The sequence below is a fragment of the Acanthisitta chloris genome, unplaced genomic scaffold (genome assembly GCF_000695815.1).
Source record: "Acanthisitta chloris isolate BGI_N310 unplaced genomic scaffold, ASM69581v1 scaffold18359, whole genome shotgun sequence".
In the NCBI taxonomy this organism is placed as follows: Eukaryota; Metazoa; Chordata; class Aves; order Passeriformes; family Acanthisittidae; genus Acanthisitta; species Acanthisitta chloris.
Genome location: NW_008692339.1, coordinates 129,092 through 131,266, shown reverse-complemented (window position 1 = coordinate 131,266; position 2,175 = coordinate 129,092). Strand labels below are relative to the sequence as shown.

General features: G+C 46.4%; 1 protein-coding gene across 1 annotated transcript; it reads left to right on the top strand.

Annotated features, from left to right (window-relative positions):
• The first annotated feature begins 6 nt into the window (after nucleotides 1-6).
• Nucleotides 7-1,808, top strand: MESDC1 (mesoderm development candidate 1). Its single transcript, XM_009082639.1, has one exon. It carries the CDS (start codon nucleotides 82-84, stop codon nucleotides 1,030-1,032), a length of 951 nt encoding a protein of 316 aa, XP_009080887.1. The 5' UTR covers nucleotides 7-81; the 3' UTR covers nucleotides 1,033-1,808.
• The last annotated feature ends 367 nt before the right edge of the window (nucleotides 1,809-2,175 follow it).

Below are 2,175 nucleotides of genomic sequence, written 5' to 3'. Positions count from 1 at the left end.
GTCTCCGGCGGCGGCATCCCCAGCAGCGGCTCCCTGCAGAGGAAGAAGCTCATCTCTATCTGCGACCACTGCAAGATCAAGATGCAACTGGTGGCCGATCTGCTTCTGCTGTCGAGCGAGACCAGGCCGGTGAACACCGAGAGTCTGTCTGTGTTCGGTGAGTCCTTTGAGAAGTGCAGGGACACGATCATTGCCAGGACCAAAGGACTCTCCATATTGACCCATGACGTCCAGAGCCAGCTCAACATGGGACGCTTCGGGGAGGTGGGGGAAAGCCTGATGGAGATGGGGGAGCTGGTGGTCTCCCTGACCGAGTGCTCTGCCCACGCTGCCTACCTGGCTGCGGTGGAGACTCCGGGGGCACAGCCTGCTATGCCTGGCTTGGTGGATCGCTACAAGGTGACCCGATGTAGGCACGAGGTGGAGCACGGCTGCGGGGTCTTGAAGACCACCCCTTTGGCAGATATGAGCCCTCAGCTCCTGCTGGAGGTTTCTCAGAACATGTCCAAGAACTTGAAATTCCTGACAGATGCCTGCGTGCTGGCCAGTGAGAAATCCAAGGATAAATTTGCTAAGGAGCAGTTCAAACTCAGTGTCAAATGTATGAGCACCAGCGCCTCTGCCCTCTTGGCGTGCGTCAAGGAGGTCAAGACCTCACCCAGCGAGCTGACCAGGAACCGGTGTGTCTTGTTCAGTGGACCTTTGGTGCAGTCTGTCTATGCTCTGGTGGGCTTTGCCACTGAGCCCCAGTTTTTGGGTAAAGCTGCCACCATTAATCCAGAGGGCAAAGCTGTGCAAACTGCCATCCTAGGAGGAGCCATGAGTGTGGTATCTGCTTGTGTGCTCCTGACCCAATGCCTCAGGGATATAGCCCAACACCCCGAAAGTAGCACCAAAATGAGCGATTACAGGGAAAGGTTGAGGAACTCAGCTTGCGCCGTCTCGGATGGTTGCAACCTGCTATCTCAGGCACTAAGAGAAAGATCTTCACCCAGGACTTTACCGCCAGTGAACTCCAATTCTGTGAATTAACCCCCACATCTTCTGTTTAGATCCCAGTCATTGCTAAAGGAAAATAATATCCCACCTCCTCACCCCTTTTTTGTATACCAAAGAATTTGCTTGGATGAGCCCAATCCTTTGATTTCATGTGGTGAAGAAGCAGAACATATTCAAACTATACGTACTAATGAAGGTAGCCAGTTTTGGCTTTTTATTTTACTTTAAAGTCAAGCAAGTATCTGCAGATAAATTTTCCTTTATTCAGCAAGGTCTTCACACAAATGGTAATAGCAACTGTTTCAAAGTTTTTATATTTGGGGAGGTGGGGGTGTCTTAAAGAAAAAAAGGAGAAAAAAAGAGCTTTAATCGCGCTGGGTGCGGTTTTTAAAGTTTGTCTTGTCTTGTCTTCCGAAATTTCCCTTCTAAATTTTGCTGTTCAGTTGTGCAGGAAAAAGGTTACCTCAGTTCTCACTCATTTGAAAAAAAAAAAAAGAAAAAACCCAACAACACATAGATGATGGATGTAGCTACTATTTTGTTTGTTTTTGTTTTGTATGACTTTTTTTATTTTGCATCAAGTGTTAGGTTAGAAGTGCATTTGGTGTGTAGGAGTGGAAGGACTGGAGGTTGTGATTATGTTTTCCATGTGTTGATTTCCAAACTGGGGGAAAAGCTACTGTGAGTGTTTAAACAAACAAACAAAATTACACTATAACAAAAGTGATTTTTAATTTTTTTCCAATGTCAGTTTTTATCTTGCATGTACTGGAGTATTTATTTCATCTATTAAAATGTTATGTTTCTCAGATGCCTTTCTGTGAATCTCTTAATACTTGAATAATTGAACAACTAGGCTTGTTTGCATTGTATGTCATTTCCCCCAGGGAATGGGTGGTACAAACCTAACTGTAGTTCTAGACAGGCTTCAATTCAGTTCTTCTATTTTCATAAATGCTGTCCCTCCCCCAGTACTATCCCTCCTCCTCAGGAACCTCTGACAGAGCTACTCCAGTTTCTGTGGACAGCTGGGCAGTGCTGCATGCACTGGGATTGCTGTGCAGAGCACTGGTGGTAGCTGCAGTGGGCACAGCCTGGCTTTGTTTGGCTTTGTTGGCATTCTGTGTTCTCTTTGGAGAAGGTTTTGTATTTTAACTCTTGGAGATATCATGGGTG

What these genes read in the sequence shown, in the direction of transcription:
- MESDC1 (XM_009082639.1), top strand. Translation starts at nt 82, where the DNA reads ATGCAACTGGTGGCCGATCTGCTTCTGCTGTCGAGCGAGACCAGGCCG.